A 15000-nucleotide genomic window follows, 5' to 3' on the forward strand; every position below is an offset into this window, starting at 1 on the left:
TTCTCTGATGATACGCGGTGTACACCATCGCCATTGCAATTGCTTTGTACCGGAAATCCGGGCCACGTTATGAAGGGCTTGTGTTTGACCTCTCGATGCTCAATATCAGGTCATAAGAGACCGGAATTACTGTTGCAACAACCTGGAATCAACCGTCGCATACACACTGGTCCTGCGGAGGACAGTATTTGTGGAACAATTTTCTGCACATAATTCAGGTGGCAGTAGTACCAGGTGCTGGTTGCAAGATGGTTTCCCCAGATCCGGGAACAGATGTCAGAACGTCAGATGATATGAGCCTAGGTGCAGCTACCGGGTCTATGGTTTCCTAAACCTTCGCAGTGTGCCCCATCGAGATGGAGAGAGATGAAAGCATCGCTCGAAACAGTTACGGTACCGTCGAGACATGGTTTATTGATGCACACATCAATCGATTTGCTGGAATGACGACAGAAAAGCAATTTGGGGTCCGGGCCTGCTTCAGCAGCATCTCTATTTGGCATCATATGCTCATCAATGTTGATTCTGAAACCTAAAGTTTCAATGGTTTTGCTCGTTTTTATTACTGTAATACGTAGCTAAGCAACATGGTCATGGCCTGTTAACGTTCGCAGGATTCAGTTTTTGCTTAGACTTCGATGTCAAAGATCTATGAACGGCATTTCCTTCCAAATCAGGACGCAATTCCTACGTCCAGTGAAGGAAAGTCACCAACTACTGTTTGCTAGTTGCCATGCAGCAATTTCATTCCATCCACGAACCCTGGTGCTATTCGGTGACCCTCGGTCACCGGAATTTAAGGGAGCAGTGCACAATTTACAGAACCACCGGAACCGGAGCCATGGCGCGATGCTAGTAAACGTCCCGTGACTTGGTAGACCAGCCATACCACAAGGATATCGCGTGCCGGGTGGCAATTTAGCACTCTCCGGCATAACTTTGCACTACCGCGTTCTGCGGTAAGACCATTGGTGTGGCATGTGGCAACCCCACTTTGGAGCGGCTGTTTTTTTTGTTCGTTCCGTTTCCTCGCAGATTTGTTGCCTTTGGCCGTCGGATGTGTCGTGTGTAAGTGAGAGGAAGTGATTTCGTTTCCTGGCTCGGTACGCTAGCTAGTAGTACGTCGTCGACGCGCCCATCTCCCCGGGATCCGCCGTAACGGATATGCGCGAATTTGTGAGTTTGATCGATTGGTCGGAGTTCCAAGCTCGGAGGTGACACAAAGCTCAGCAAATGTACTGGATCGTTTTTCTTATTTGGGAATCTCTCGTTTTGTTAAGTAAATCCATCGGTTGAGTGATTGAAAATGGCGTATACTTGGGATTCGGAAGCTGGATTCTCAGCAATATGTCGTACGCCTTGTGCGATTCCGGTACTGGCGGGGTGGTGTTGTAAAACGATCGCATAAATTGTGATAGATTGGACCAAGCAATGTGTAATTGCTGCTCGCAACAGGGCATCTTGTTCGCCTACTTCTAAGATTCCCTGTATCATCTAGTGATCTCGGATTTTCATTCTCTACGCCATTCATTTTTTGCCTTTCCACGTGTCATCATCATCATCATCTACACGTCAAGTGGTGCCAAATGATAATATGAACGTGACTTACGCTGCACTTAGCATATCATTTCAGCAAATGTCGCCACCAGCCTAGGCTTTCAGGGTGCCGTGAAGCAGCGTTTTCTTCGCTGTTCCAAAGGTTTTTTCATCACTTTTTCGCTCGAAAGAGGAGGGAGAGGAGGGAACATGTGTGTTTGTCAGTTCTGGCTGGCTGGCAGGCTTGACAGAACGCAAATTAATTCTACCCTCACTCCAGCACGACCGGTCTCCCGGACCGGAGCAAAGACCGCAGCGAGAAAGCAGTGCCGAAGGGTTGTGCCAACATTTCAAACAATGGGCCCGGTCGGCTCATCCCAAATGAGACGCACTTGGCCAACCAACACTAATTAGTGCCCGCAGCCGCAGCCCCAACTGTCAACTGTTCGGCTTTGTGGTCGCGAGTTCTCGGCGTGGTGCAGAATGCGCGCGTGCTTGGCCCCGGCAGCGTTCCTTTTTGCAAATGTTGAATTGTTGTCTCGGTTTGGTGGGTGGGCTCATGTCGTTGCTTTCGTGAAAGCCACAAGCCCGGGTCCGCTTTTTAACCCGGGGGGGGGGGGGGGGGAACCGGTCCCTGTCGGTCGCATTGTCGTCATAACCACTTCTGTTGAAGATTCTGTTCCACATGTTCAAGTTTATTCGTTATCTGTTGCTGTCTACCTTATCACGGCTTCTATTCCTTTTTATGTGATACAAGTTTTCTTATGTTTTCTCTTTTTCCTCTTTTCTTTTCATAATCTGCTTTGCACATCCCATCGTTCGACTCACGCGTCACCCATTGCGCACCGCATGCAACTCTTGTGCGTCTCACGTGACTGTTTGCGGGTACTACAGACGTGAAAGCCCAAGAGGACAAGAAGAGCCGTCGTACGTCGTTGCAGATGCTGCTGCCGAAACTACCTTCGAGCGATAGTGCCGGTCCCAGCCCTGGCCCATCCTCTCCAGGTGATTTGATGCAAATCTTGAAACCTTCTACTCGCTTTTGTCCCCCCTTTTGCCTCCCCTTAATGTCCCCGAGGGGTGCGTTGATGGTGTCGGTATGGTAACGCGCAAAGGATTACGATCTGCTGCCACTACTGCTGCTCCTACTGATCAAAGGCATGAGACTCAGAGTCTTTGTGATTGGTTTCGTTTTTAACATATATTATAACCAACTGTTCCTGAATGTTTGTGTGTATCTGTGTTATTAAATGTATTACTGACTACATTGCTTGTGATTGTTGCTATAAGTATCATTGTAAACTAATGGTTAATCCTTTGTTGATGAGTTATACTCTCACGAAATGAACACTTATGCTAATGTGATATTTAATTTTTGCATCTTATGTGTCGGAATTATGCTATGCATAAGATTTAATGTCCTTGGCTGAAGCCCGTATGTAGCTAGTGTACCGCAAATTGTTAACTTCTCTGCGTGTTAGATAGATGGACTAAGAGAAGATGTACGTGGGAGGAATTTTGAAACACGAATTTTCAATTTAGAAATTTGATTTATTATTGGTATTAGATATTTGATTTATTTTTAAAAAAATCTACACTTTTTGTTGTGATCCTAGTGTGAGTTTGGCGCGTTAAAGGTAATATCCTTGAGATATCGTGCACTTGCACTATTTCGCACTTATACTATTCTTCACTCGTCGTTTTTTTCTTGGACATTTTTGTCGTGGGGAGCGGAAAATGTTGACTGAGCAGAAAAAATTACCAATTCGTGGGATGTAGCATTAATAATAACTAGTTTTTGACTGACTAAAGGCACCTATTTGCAGTTTGTTGCTCGAAATTAGCCAATTCTTCACGAAAAAACTAATGGCGGCTATGTTCAGCAGAATATGTTAATATCCCGAGCAACTTTTTTAGCATTACGATAAAGGTGTTCCCTTCGTCAAAGGCCACAACTACCAATCCAAATACATTAGAACGCGTAACTCCTTTTCTCTCTCTCCTAGTTTCATGCAAATGAATTATTTTTTTTCCAATAACTGTAACCCATTAAAGTCATGTTAGAACACCGGTTAAAAACAGTATTTAAGTTAAAATAGCAAACATATGTGGTACTTTCGAAAACATGACACCAATTTATAATACGTACTACACTCCGCAAACATTAAAAAGTTCTAATACCCTTTCAATAGACCGCAAAAATGCGATGGTTAGTAGTTATATCTTTATTCTTCCATTATAAATAATAACGTTCCCCATCAGCTACTACAAGAAATAGCATTCATGTTAAACGCCTCGTAATATCTTCTTTGTCCTTGAATGTTCCGTAAGGCCACCGCGAGAACACTGGACAGTTCTTTCATCACTGATGAAACTCTACCATACCATGACACACTCTTGCCGTATGGTGCTATTTACAATTTTCCACCTTTCTAATGACGGTGAGAACAGGTGTAAGTTGAATGGAATGGGGGTGCTCTGGTGCTAGTAGAAGAGAAGATACACATTTTCCCTCCCTTGGATGCACGCGTTGAATCGGAGGTAAGGTGAATCCGTACAAAAATCCTGAACCTTCACCCTTGACACGAATGCCACGCTGGTCGAGAGACTGTTGTAACGCTTCCCGTTGGTTCGTTACCGGCCATTGAGTGTCTTGGAGGGGAGGGGAAAGAGCTTTCTACGTCGCTGTCGCTTTGGTTCTGCTGGCCATGACAGCGCCCAGTCTTTCGATTGTATAATACCGGTTCTTCGGTGATGGCATAAGTAGGGCACCGCTCCATGACGAGGTCCCTCGCAACGCAGCCAGCTTCACCGCTTGAGCACCTGATCCTGTCGTTAATAGTTACCGACCGTTTCGCCCATTAAATGACGTGACCAAGATCCTCTTTCATCCTCTACTCGGATAAGAACACTCCACACCCAGTGCGTGCGGGGGGTTAAGCGTTCATGAACACGACGACAGGTCCTGGCCTGGCTCGCTGGTCGCTCCCCCACACGGTACACGGGAGTAGCATCATATTCTTTTAACAGAACACCACGTGGTCGTTTATGCTGGTGATTATACGTACAGCTTTCACGGTACGGTGAAAGTGTAAATTGATTTTTTTTGTTGCTGTGGCTTTTACTTCACGCTTCGTGGTTGGTGGTTGTTCATTCGCCATCCCCGTACCGCAGATGCGCCACAAATACCCTCCAGAACGGTGCTGGCGGTGCTAACGAGCCCGATCCAATGCGATGATGGTGGTTAAATGGTTAAACGGTCGAATCGGTAGAGAGCCCCCCCTCTCTCTCTCTTTCTCTCTGTGGCCTCCGATCGATGATTATCACATTAAGCGGCTTTTGCCCCCCTCCCCGCCCCCCTCCCGATTCGACGAAGGTACATCCGAAGATGCTGCTGGAAATAATGAGAAAAATTAATACCTCAATTAACACGGCGACGATGAGCTGGGTCTACCACACTCCGTGAATGAAACAGAAAAACAATGGAGACATTATCCGTTTCCTTCAATATATCGCAATCGCAGAAAAAAGTGTGTATTTGTTTTGGTGAGCTGAAGACTTTCCCTTTTGCTGATTATTGTCCTCTTGCGCTTGCTCGGGACTGCTAGCATTGATTTATGTTCGCAATATAGACCGCACGTGGTGCGAAAGAACATAAGCAAATACCCAACAGATACCGGTGAATGAGTTTCTTTAATATGGCTCACAGACATGGCCCCGGCGGTCTTACACATTATTTCCGAATTCGCTCCGGTTGCAGGCGGCAGAAGCAAGCTTTATTGCTTCTTCGTGGCTTCCGTTGTGTCACAGACGAAAACCTTGCTGGCGCTTTCGTGCGTGCGTCATGCCGAGTTGGAGTCTTGAGGCGGCCACTATTGCAGGGGCTTATGCCACCGGCACAGGGAGGGGGGCTTTCGTCCGTACAGCCAATCATAATATAATATCGAAACAGAGCAAAAGCGAGGTAACCGCGCGTACCCCAGTGTGCCCAGGAAGGCACAGCAAGTGGAAGCAAGTTTATGTAAGGAGTTTTGCGGACAGGAATCGAAGGAAAAAAAAAAACCGCATAGCAAACGAAAAGAGCACGAATCGCACTACGTTCGAACTGCGCACCACATGTTGGAGCAGATCGGGCTGGCAGTCGGAGTGGCAGCTTCAATGCGCGCGAGCCTTTGCGGTTGGTTGTTGGTTTGAGAATGACGTCATGATAGTATTTGGTAGATATACACATTCGTCAACTATCGGGGCACTCGCCGTGCTGTTGGTATACTGTGGCCTTTGGGTCGCTCGTTATTTAGACGAGGCGCTTAGCTGTTTGTGTCACGTTATTTAATACACTGCCATTAAACAGCGGTAATCACCATGAGAAGCACAGTAGGCCGAGACCTGCTGGACAAGGATGAACGCAATGTGCCAATGTCACTACGGTGGCCTTGGCGTAGACCTGGAGATTAAGAGTTTTTATACTGCGCATGATAGCACATTAAGCATGATATCTATATATATAAAAATCAAACTCGTAATAACATATTAAACATTTTGTTTGTTTAACATTTACAAATGTCGGTTGGTGTGTTGAAAATGTATCTCAATCGCTCTTTGATTCTGATGTTAAGGCGACAAGAATGTATTTGTAAATTTGGCATACGTTTTGAATTTGCAGTTCAAATGTCCAAGACTAACATTAACTGCACTGCGATTCTAAGAATTTTACAAACAATAAGTTGCAATAGAAATTGCCTGCAGAAATTTTAATATTTTTTATAGAAAAAAAAAAGATTTAGGACAAGATTGATAGAATTTAAAATCAATCATCAGTCAAACAATCAGTCAAAGCATGTTGAAATGAATTCGATTCAGGAAGGCCCATAGCATCCGGGGCACACTGCTGCACACAGGTGTCACTAGATAAGGTCACGTTCGAACAGCCATCAATTATGAGCCGCCTCTAGCAGAAGAACCAAGAGTGGTACCGACAGACCGTGCACGGATGATAAGTGGACCAGTGACGTGTCGCATCACTCCGCAGGTTTGCTGTTTGACGAATCGATGAACTACCAACCGGTAGACATCTCTCCTCGTCCATTATCTTTCACTTATCGAGCAGAGTAAATCGCAGCCGATTGCTATCTGCCAGAGCTTTTAATTGAATCGCAGCACCTGCAGCAGATCGATTCGATTGTTCATCATCCTCATCCGCATCATCATCGTCAGTCAGCAAACGTTCGTTGGTGGTCAATAAATCGCGGTCAGATTGCTTGGCGCCGTTCTCCTTCGATCCATCACTTCCCGGGGGTTGGATCTAACATCTTTCGGGAAGGGGAGCTACCCAGACCGTAGATAGACTTTGACCGATAAATTGATAAAAATGGACCACCAACGAAATTGATTTATTGTATCTGGGCGGCGCCCTGTATCCGATAACGTCTGGCTGTTTGTAGGCGCAGAGCTCATCGATAAGAAGGAGGTCAGCTGCCAGTGCCAGTGTGCGGAATGCGTTCGTCGCCCCACGGAGAAATATGGTTAATGCAGTTATTTTTAAACACGTTACGTTGCCAAACGCAGTTTAACCTTTGGAGTTTGGGTTCCATTTGGCAAATCATTCAGGCCAGAGGTGAAAGAGCTGCATAATTTGGATGTGAAAAATCTGGTGGTGGAAGTGTGGAACGTGAGGCGAGCGAAAATCAATCCGAGAAATGTACGTGACGAACCGGATGGCATGAATTCACTCCCCAAAAATATGCCAACGCACATGCTTCAACCTCACCGCAGAAGAGTAATCTGTAAGTGGCAGCATAATGGCATTATCTTTTATATACCGGCGAAACTTTGCGAGCCTTGCTGGTTGCTTCTCGAATTCTCAACCTCAATCCCTTCCCAACTAGTGAAAAGACGTTCGGTTTCCACGAATTTCCCTTTTTCATCGTTCTGTCGGTAGGATTCGTTAAATTCTTGTTGGAAACCTTCGTGGAAAGTTTTCCTGTTTGCAGTTTGAAATTCACCCGAAGTGGAGAGCGCAACGAGGGCACGTATCGGAGCTGTACGAACGTGCTCAACGAGAATTCTTAAGATATTTTCAAATAGTTTCCTTTCAGCTTCCTTCTGAAAAACCGGCTTTGTTTGCGATCTCCTGTGGTTCGCCAAGTCGTTCTAGCATTTTTTTCTTCTTTTTATGCATATAACGACATGAAATGGTTCGCTTTTCAGCATTTGAATAATTGGATGAAAAGTATGGCGGCGTTTTAGAATGGTTTCATAAAAATCTGACCCGTCTGAGTTGGGTTTCTCTCTCCGGCGAGTGTTTTATCTTATCGCTTTTTCGTCAAATAATTATCACACTAATGCACCCCGTTTTGCTGTGCTTTCGGTCGGAGCTGGTTGCAATGTTTGCGTACAAACGGCGCCGCACTCATGCTGCATGGCGAAGCAATTGCTCAAGTGCCGACAAAAAGTGCCCGGAATGGTTTGACAAGCGAATCGCCAAAGCAAACAGAAACTTGTCCTTTGGTTGGCTCTTGCAAACGGTACAGGGCACCGGAGGCATGAAGAGAGGTGCGATGGTTAGCAAGTTGTCCGTGTTCTCTATACGGCCACTGCTTCACGGCTGGACTGCTGCTGCTGCTGCTGCCGCTGCTGCCCTAAAGAGTTGGGTTAGAGTGAATCGTTGGCCTATAACCCGGCCGCAGCGCTACCATAGAGTTTGACGTGAATGAATAATTTAATTGTATTGAAGCATTAAAAGCACTCGTACGTGGGTCGTCGTGGGCCCTTTGGGGAGAGGGCTTGCCAGTGAGCCACCTCATTCGGGGCGCGCGTTCTCCGTGGCAGGAAAAATCCAATCGAATAAATATTGAATCTGTCGCATGTTGGTTGGAAGCAGAGCGGACTGGAACGGCGCAGCGGCGTGCGATGCTCGGCATGTTTGTTCGGTCCCCCCTGTTACCGTGTGCAGTGGCGACTGGGTACGTCCATTTGGCCATTAGGGAAATTGTTGGTTTTTGCTTCTTGCTTGCTTTTTTTCCTGTCTCGTCTGAAAAATGAAAGCGGACAAAGTTTATAAAAAAAAGTAAAACGTCTTACTGATTGATTGGATGGCATGCGGCCGATAAACGATACCGTGGCGTGGACGCATGGTCGCAATTCAATCAAAAGTTTCGTTCCTCTGTGAGTTTGTGGTAAGGGAATGCCACTAGGAAGTATGTTGCACGCGTTCCCTTGGAGCACATAATGTAGTAATTTTCCACGGGAATTTAATTTCGCGTAACACGTAGCACTGTAAGTCTATTAAAATGCTAATTATGTTTGCTATTCATACACTGGTATGGAATGCTAAACTACATTCGGTAATGGAGTTAATACGATGGTAATAGTTAAAATATGGAATAAAAATTCCTCTAGTTATCTCAAGAGATGGATGATAATATACTATTTAAAAAAGTGGCTGTGGTTTGCAATACCAAATATAAAGTTCTATTATGTTTGCTATATTTAAATATCCAATAATTAATTCTGTATTTGCTGGACCTGCAGGATTTATCTTCTTCATTCATCACACATTGCTCCTTTAATCTCGTTGTGCTTTCATTCTTCAAACTGGGTCACGCTGATTAGAATCTCGGCACATAGAATGTTAGTGAAGTGGCGTGAACGCTAATCAAAATATCAGCACATCAGCTGTCGTTCACACATATTCGCCATCGCACTGCTCTGCGTTATGCAATCTCTCACCTGACCTTCCTTCGGTACAGTTTACATAAGAAACGGTTTGGTTCGTTTTTACAGATAAAATTGTCCGCATCCCGTACCTAGTAACTTGAACCTTGAATTATGGGCTGTGACTCACGCGACGCGTCGTACTAATCGGGTCAAGGATTATGGTTCTTATCGATTGATTCGCATCGACATTATCGATGCCCCAGCGCTGTGTGTGACATGTCGATGTCGGGTGTGCTCAAATCAGTTCAAATCACGACCGCTTTTCCTTTTTTTTAATGACAATCTAAGAAGTGCCATCCAGGGCACATAGTTCCCGTCTTTGTTGTTGTAGATTACGATCGTGACTTATGCATGTGGTGGGTTTCACACTGATGACCTTCCGTCACTGCTATAGCGCTGTCACATGGAAACGGGTGCACTTATCGCACGCTGGATGGACGGTGGCAGAGCAGCGCTTTCATCCATCCATCCCACTGCGCCCGTGCAACACCATATGTCCGGATGCGGTGATTTTCACAGTCACCTGGCACGGCACTTGACTCGATGCCACCGGGCTGGGTGGCTCGAGACAAATTATATGTCCCCCCCACCCTCCCGGTCCCCGGTCCTGCACACTGAAAACTGATATTCCGATATCTCATCGGCGTTAATATGCACTTTACACACGCGGTTGTATGTGCGTGTTGTATTTTTGGTTTTGTTGGTTTGTTGTTTGTCCTTTTTTTTACCACCATTTTTCCTCCGTCCCATCTCAGGTCTCATACATCGATACTACAATTGGCGTTGCTTGAGCTCCAGTCGTACTTCCTACGGTACGTGGATGTTTCGTTTTGTGCACCCGATTCACCACTTCACCACACCTCTGCTACCTCTAACCACCTGTCTGTCTGAATACTGTGTGCTTCTGGCAAACCCGCATACTCGTCTGCTCTCAGTGCGCGCCCCTTCTCAGCTGCACATTCTGCCTCTTCTCTATCTCTTGCTACCTCTACCGTACGCCTGCTCGTAACTCTATCGCATTACATTACACTAAAGCGGGAACCCGGAGTCGTGTAATGGGGGAAAGGGGAAGTACATGCGCCTGGTAATGGAGACCGTTGCGATCGTTGACAAAATGGCACCTGTCAATGTCATCGCAATCAAACGGTGAACTCGAGAGTTTTATCTGTACACGGCAGCCCATAGACTGTGGGCTGTCGTTCCCTCCCGAGAGAAGTCCATTATCATACAAGGGCACCTCAATTAGAGTCTCCCGCGCCCCCCACCACATAAGCAACCTTGAACTTTCCCCCCGAAAACCATACCAAGCCGCGTCCGGTCGGTCGGTCGTGCTTGGTTGGTCATCTGGTAGTGCGCCTGGCTGTTAGCTTTAAGATGGTCAGTTTATTCAAATCACTGACGCGCGTGACCGCGGCTCATCTCGCAGTCGCTGGAACTCGAAACCGTGACTTGACACGTGTCACAGCACGTGGTCGATCATGGGTTTTTCGAAGTTTTGTTTTTTCTTAATGGTGAAAGCAGAGCCCCACCATCCGAGTGTAAGATTGCGCAAGGGAAAGCACAAAGGCTGACACTACAATCACCAACCAATTGCGTCTGCATGTATATTTTGTTTAGCAAACAATACTTTAGCTTTAGTTTTAGTAGCTCCGTTAGTGAATCGGTTAGAAAATGCAATGAACTATTCTAAACTCCTTAGTCAATGTAAAACACATTAAAAACCACAAATGTAATCTGGTCTGGCAGGCGGCTCCATACTATGGCACTACGGGAGCTGTGCGTCATTGTAAAATAGTGCACAGCCAGTAGTAGGCTGGGAGGCGGGGTTTATGTTCGGATCGCATCATGTACACTACATGTACCCCTGTATTAAACATCTATTGATGGCATACGATCGATTAATATTTCTGCCTCCTTCTTCAACGCTCAGCCAGCGCAAGATGATTGATGTTTCACGTCAAACAATCGAAAAGCTATGTGATTTGACAGCTTTGGATAATCAACGCCTGCTAGTTAGGATTTCCTTCATCTCCATCTTATGCATTTCACAATCCATCCGAGGTACCACGTTTTTTTTTGCTCGCTGCTCTGCCAGAGCTGATGGTGAAAATGGTTCTGCCAGTTTCGCAATTTTTGATCTGCCAGATCAATACCTGACAGACGGAATGATCGGTCCATTTACCAGCGTGCGCAATAAGTGTATCGGATGCCGCACGCATGCATGCTCCAACCGCGTTCGACGGAAGGCGTTGCATGTCTAAACGATAGTGCACGGGACCCTGGACCGAGACTCAGGTGTTGCTGCCGGCACTGTTGCTAGCGGGCCAGGGGCGCAGGGGCGCAGGGGCGCGCAGGGTTGATTATAATGTGCAGTGCAATATTAATGATGGTTCCGTGTAGGTCGCCCGTGTCGCTGCCGCACACGCGGCACAAGCGGCAGCAGGATGCCGCAAGGTTGCCGGAGGGGAAAGTAGGTGAATCAAGAAAGCAGGTGGAGCATGATGGGGGGTCATATGGTAATTAGTAGTCGATTAGTGGAGCACCGCGCTCGACTCGACTCTACTCGGCGTTGTGTATGCGGCCGTTGTGTGCCCTGTGATCTCCGACGGTCCGGCCACTCCGTGTCCACTCGCTTCGTCGTGGCGTCTTGGGCCGACGAAGAATTGTGTTGTGTTGCCACCATTACCACCGGTCCGGCGCTTACGGCGGAAGAATTAATCCGTTCGTGGGGTGGGGGTTCTCGCCGCTGCGTTCGTGGCCGCTCGCTGGTGTGTATTGGTTAAAGGGGTTTTCCCTTTTTGTGCGGCTGTTGTGTTTTGTCATCGGCAGCAATCGCCAGCCTCGAACGCATCATCCATCCAACACGACACCGGGGAGGGCAGGGCAGAGGGGCGGGGATGACGTGACATACACGACGCATTGCTGCTGCTGGCGGCGGACGATGGTAGTAGTGGTAGTAGTAGTAGTAGTGCCGGCTACTGGGGGAATGCGCCCATGTTTATTTGTTTCGCCGTACATTCGCGCCGGTTGAAGTGTCGCGAGTGGCCACTGAACTGACCGGCTGCCAGTTCAAGTTCCAGTCCGCTTGCAGCCGTACGTTAGTCGGAATAGGAAGAAAGCGAATCTCTAGTGGGCAGCAGTGGGCCATGTGGCGTCTAATGTCGCTGTCGATGATCGTCGATGGTACGCGAGTGGTTGCAGCCGATGCTCGCGGTGCTCGAGTGAAGCTTATCTAGAACGCAGGGCACGTTACGGGGGGGTTCACAAACAATGGTGATTTTTACAAAACAAAACAAAAACCGTGTTGGTGTTTCGGTGTTTTTCGGGAGTGAAACCGGAGTGTTTTGTTATTGTGGCACGCACAGCGTCAATGTTACTGGCATCATCGCATTGACCTTGATCTTCAGCCCAACTCGCTCTCCCCCCCGAACGGTTTACAATTCAATTTACGCGCTCCGCGCCACACCGAAACGCGCGTTGCGCACACAGTTGGCTGCGATGATGATGATGAAAGAAGCGGGTAACTAATGATCGCGGCACGACTTTCACGAAAATAAATTCGTTGACAATCTTCTTGGCCTGTGCTGTGCTGGCTGTCGGCTCGGGGGCTAAAACCATATGCGTGTTTTTGTGTGCATGTGTGTCCGTGGGTGTGCGCGTTTGTGTCAAATTAAACCCAGTGCGTCATTTGGAGACGACAGTGTAGGGGGGCGACGTGCAAGCGACGAGCGCGAAACCCTTGCATGGATGGAGCCCAGCGCCACATTAGATTTAAATTTAAACTGGCGCGCGCGTGCAGTGGCTAGCGGACGAATTCAAACCAACATGTTAACGCCTCGCGATGGCGTGCCCGGTTCCCCCCATCCCCCACCGGTTAACGGCGACCATGCGCTCAAAACGTACGGCGTTCGATCAAAAAATACTTCTTGCGTCGTTTTGCATTCGCTGAGGGAGCTTCTCAGCGCGCTCTTCGTGCGGGTATTTGGTGATCGTAGAGAGAGAGAGAGAGTGTGAGACAGAGAGAGAGAGGGAGTGAGGGAGATGTACGCGAACGCTTAACCGACACATCTGGCACAGGGGACGTGCGGTCTGATACGGCTCCCAGGCCGCGCGAGCCGGGGGGGGGATGATTGTTTTCCTTTCACCATTTTATGCCGGACACGGGCTGCGCTTGATCTGCGCATTTCGATGGCACAATACCAGTAGTAGCAGGCTAAGCACATGTGTCCGTTGGTCGTCCCTTTTTGAATCTGTTCCAGGCTTGCCAAGATTGGCGGTTTTTGCGGCCAAGATTGGCCGGGGGGCGGTGGCGACATTTTCCGCGCGTTTGTTAGCGATAACGGGGTTGCGCAAGTGGTGTGGTGCTAGCTCGATGGACGGACGGACCGAACAGTACGATTGTTTTGACGCGCGAGATTGTCGGGACTAAGAGGGAACCAACCATCCACCCACACCCCGCGGGTGTATATGTAGTTTAGAGAAATGCCTGTTTGTACGTAGGATGATTGTGTGTGGCTTTGTGTGTGTTTAGTAGTAGAAGGTTAATACGTTTTTGTACTACTTTACTCTCTACGTTACTCTCCCCCTCTATCTTGTAGTGTGCTGTTGTGTGTAGCGATGCGTGTAGTTTTTTTTATCTTCTTCTAACTAGTGCCTCATCCTCCTCCTCCACCTCCTCCTGCTAACAGTGTTTTGCGTGTGTCTAGTGCAGCAGTTCCGTAGCAGCATCAGCATCAGCAGCAGCAGCAGGTGACAGAGGGGACTTTGCGTATCAAGAGAGAGTGTGCTTGCGCTGGTCTGCGAAATGTGCGATCCGCGATGATTCAAATTAGTTCTAATTAAACTACGTGACAAAATAACGAGCTGCTGCTGCTGCTGCTGCTGCTGCTCTCGAGCTGTGACGCTGTCGAGCGAAAGCAAAGTGCGAACTGTGTGAGCAGAGCATCTGTTTTTGTTTAGTTCCGCTCTCCGAAGGAACCGGCTCCCTACCCATAAGGCGTGTCTTTATCGCGTGTGACGCGTGGTTTTGAAAAAAAGAAAAAAAAAAAAACGGAAAAAGAACAAACCAGAAAACAAAACGTTTTGCAAAATAGCCACTCCCGTTCTAGTGGTGGTGTCACAACGCAACACAACGCCTACTGTGCAGCTCGCAAGTGCCAATCCTGTTTCGCAACGTTCCCCGTTCTCCTCGCCTCCCTGCTGTTTGCTGGCTGGCTGGCAAAGCAAAGCAATATACACCCATACGACACCACACAACGTACCACGAACATCATACCCACCCCGCGCCCACCCACCCACCACGTAGCCGCCGTGCCCCGAACACCGAACACCGAAAGCGAGACTGTATGAATTATGAAATTCTTTTTAGGAATCTCGGGATGGAACGACAACAGTCCAAAGATCGAATCGGGCTTCCCGGACAAGGTGAGTAAAGATATGAGCCGTTTATTGAGTAAAGTCATATTCCGTTTCCCGCCATCGTGCAGGACGTGCACTGAGTACGCAAAAGTGTGGGGTGGTGGTGTTTGTTGATCACAAAGACTTTTTCAACAATTGGCTGCGGGATGGTTAGTCGGAAGTGGAAGCAAAGTGTGCCACTTCTTTCTTTCTCGCTCCAGACGTTCCGGTTGATTGTGATTTCTCATCGAGAATGCAGGAGCTGTTGTGATCGGTTACTTGTGAACCGATACTGTAGCGGTAGTGGGAGGTTTTCCCTGTTTTGAACGATAAATTGAAATATTTAATGCT

At 47.6% G+C, this 15000-nt stretch overlaps 1 protein-coding gene across 17 annotated transcripts in view; it reads left to right on the top strand.

Annotated features, from left to right (window-relative positions):
* Positions 1-15000, top strand: part of LOC126571313 (oxysterol-binding protein-related protein 8) — a 24381-nt gene that overhangs the window by 2204 nt on the left and 7177 nt on the right. For 7 of the 17 annotated variants that reach the window (XM_050229703.1, XM_050229705.1, XM_050229702.1 and 4 more), the window contains exons 3-4: positions 2431-2541; positions 14621-14676. In XM_050229703.1, the coding sequence (XP_050085660.1) occupies positions 2431-2541; positions 14621-14676 (167 nt within the window). Of the gene's footprint in view, positions 1-2430; positions 2542-12284; positions 12526-12557; positions 12773-13850; positions 14677-15000 lie in introns of those variants that run through there. The other 10 variants (XM_050229710.1, XM_050229711.1, XM_050229715.1 and 7 more) reach the window with 10 other exon arrangements.

This window comes from Anopheles aquasalis, chromosome 2, assembly GCF_943734665.1.
Source record: "Anopheles aquasalis chromosome 2, idAnoAquaMG_Q_19, whole genome shotgun sequence".
Classification (NCBI taxonomy): Eukaryota; Metazoa; Arthropoda; class Insecta; order Diptera; family Culicidae; genus Anopheles; species Anopheles aquasalis.